Source organism: Octopus bimaculoides, chromosome 7, assembly GCF_001194135.2.
Source record: "Octopus bimaculoides isolate UCB-OBI-ISO-001 chromosome 7, ASM119413v2, whole genome shotgun sequence".
In the NCBI taxonomy this organism is placed as follows: Eukaryota; Metazoa; Mollusca; class Cephalopoda; order Octopoda; family Octopodidae; genus Octopus; species Octopus bimaculoides.
In genome coordinates, this window is record NC_068987.1 from 66997464 (window position 1) to 66999578 (window position 2115).

Genomic DNA, 2115 nt, shown 5'->3' on the forward strand with positions numbered 1-2115 from the left:
GCGAATTTTCAACTATCGCGGGGTATTTGGAATGAAATACCCACGATAGTTGAGGGATTACTGTGTGTAGGAGGTGTATGCATTATGTATGCATGTATGTATATAAATAGGGGTAATCGTTCCAAGTAACACCCAAAACTGTACATAAAGGCGGAAAGCAATGTTTTATTTGCCCATCAATCAATGGCAAATGCATAAAGATATATATGTAATCGTGTGTGTGCGGGCAGGCGGGAGCGCGTTTTCGTTAATGAAAGGTAGGGCGATGTGTTGATAGAATCGTACGACTCAAATCTTCCCCTCAAAACTGCTGAGCATATGTGTAAATCGGAAGTCAATACAGTGGTGTTATCCATATACAAACGGTTCTCTAAATGAACAAACAGAATAATGAAGGGTTTTGTTAGGCATTTTTTTTTCCGAAGAAAATTGAAAATTAAACAAGCTAAAATTTAATCAACGAACTGTGAACCGGTCATACATGCATACACGTAACTGGGAGCACATTCATTTAACGATGATAGATTAGAACAACAAACTACGAACAGATAACGCACGTGTATAAATACTGGGAGAGCATATACGAACGGTACACTAAATTATACAGCGAATAGGTTTTCTGAAGAAATTATATTCAGCTAAAATTTTGTCCAAGTAGATAAGGGTATTTATTCCAGGTGACACCGTTCAATCGAGGGGGAATAACTTTTCTGTTAACAAATAATTCGTGGCTGCGATTTTCCATTGTTTTGGTTTACAGAGAATTTCTAAATTCCACTGCAACTATGAACTCGATTCTAGTATATCATTTGGTTTTTTTGCCTGTATTTCTTTCCATATTTCTACCAAATAATTTATTCGGCACAACTGTTGGTAAGTTTTATAGAAAAACAATAATAGCCGATGAAAACAAAACAACCTAACAACCAAAACTATTTATTTTTTTAAGAAACTTTTCAAATAATGTCTTTAATCTCCTTTTGTAAAGGAATTAGTGTCACTACTTCCTATCTCGTAGTACCTAAAAATATCCTGTTTTTGCTAGAAATTATGTTGATTTTTTTTTGTTTTGTTTATGTTTGTTTTTGTTATTTGACAATTTACGATAAATATTTGTATGTATAAAAGTATTATGACGAATAGCTATTGTCTGGCTGCTAGAGAAAACATAACGGGATTCTATATTTTATGCGAGGGTAAATTATGGTATTCTTGCGTATTCTAAAGGAAAAGAGTTAGGGAAAGTGGAATGTAGTATCTTCGGGTGGAGTTTGGCATGAGCTGTCCTTCGAAGTTAAATACTTCATGAGAAAGGAAAGAGTACGGAGATAGACGTCAAAAATGCAAACAAAACTTTGAGATCTATTTTGTATTTTTTTCCAGAATCGTAACTTTGTATAGAAAAAATATTATAGGACAAAAACTAAAACTTTCCTTTCAGTTAGGTATGGGACTACGAAGGGCATCTTTTCCAAATCTCTACCATTACTTTTATTAAGAATTTAAACTGTATCACTGATTTATCTTGTCATAGTAGTGACCAATTCCTGCCCAGTGACCCATGCTAAAACAATTAGAATTGTAAATTATTCTCGCTAATTGTTTATTATTATAATTATCACAAATACCTCTTCCAGCAACCCATACTAAAACGATTATCGTTAATTATTCTCGCTAATCGCTTTTCATTATAATTATCACAAATGACTATCACTTTAAAAGAAATTAAAGTCATATATTGCTACAAATGTAGCAATCGTTATAGAGTTGAGGTGGTGATAAAGCTATATTGTGTTGTGATTTCGATTTTTGGCCCCCTAAAGCATGAATGTTTACATATATATATTTCCCTGTCGTGTTTTTTGTTTGTCGCTTAATTCCTCCGCATCACAAATTTTATTTAATTTGCTTTGCGGGAAGAGCTATTCTAACAATGCGTCCTGCCCTAACTCATTGAAATGCTTAGTTTAGAATAGGGGCAACTGATGAAGGAAATGTTCTCTATGTGGCCTTGTCTGTTTTCCTGTGTGTTCCTTCCTTTGTCCGAAAACATGCTTGTTTTCTTCGGTGCTTTGTTTATGTTCTCACTTTTCATTTTGTCCACGTTTTTTTTTT

At 33.8% G+C, this 2115-nt stretch overlaps 1 protein-coding gene across 1 annotated transcript in view; it reads left to right on the forward strand.

The window, feature by feature from the left end:
• Window positions 1-705: 705 nt before the first annotated feature.
• LOC106868223 (beta-1,3-galactosyltransferase 1) overlaps window positions 706-2115 on the forward strand; it is a 14726-nt gene continuing 13316 nt past the window's right edge. Inside the window, exon 1 of the mRNA XM_014913388.2 lies at window positions 706-873. Within this exon, the coding sequence (XP_014768874.1) occupies window positions 786-873 (88 nt within the window). The 5' untranslated portion in view covers window positions 706-785. The remainder of the gene's footprint in view (window positions 874-2115) is intronic.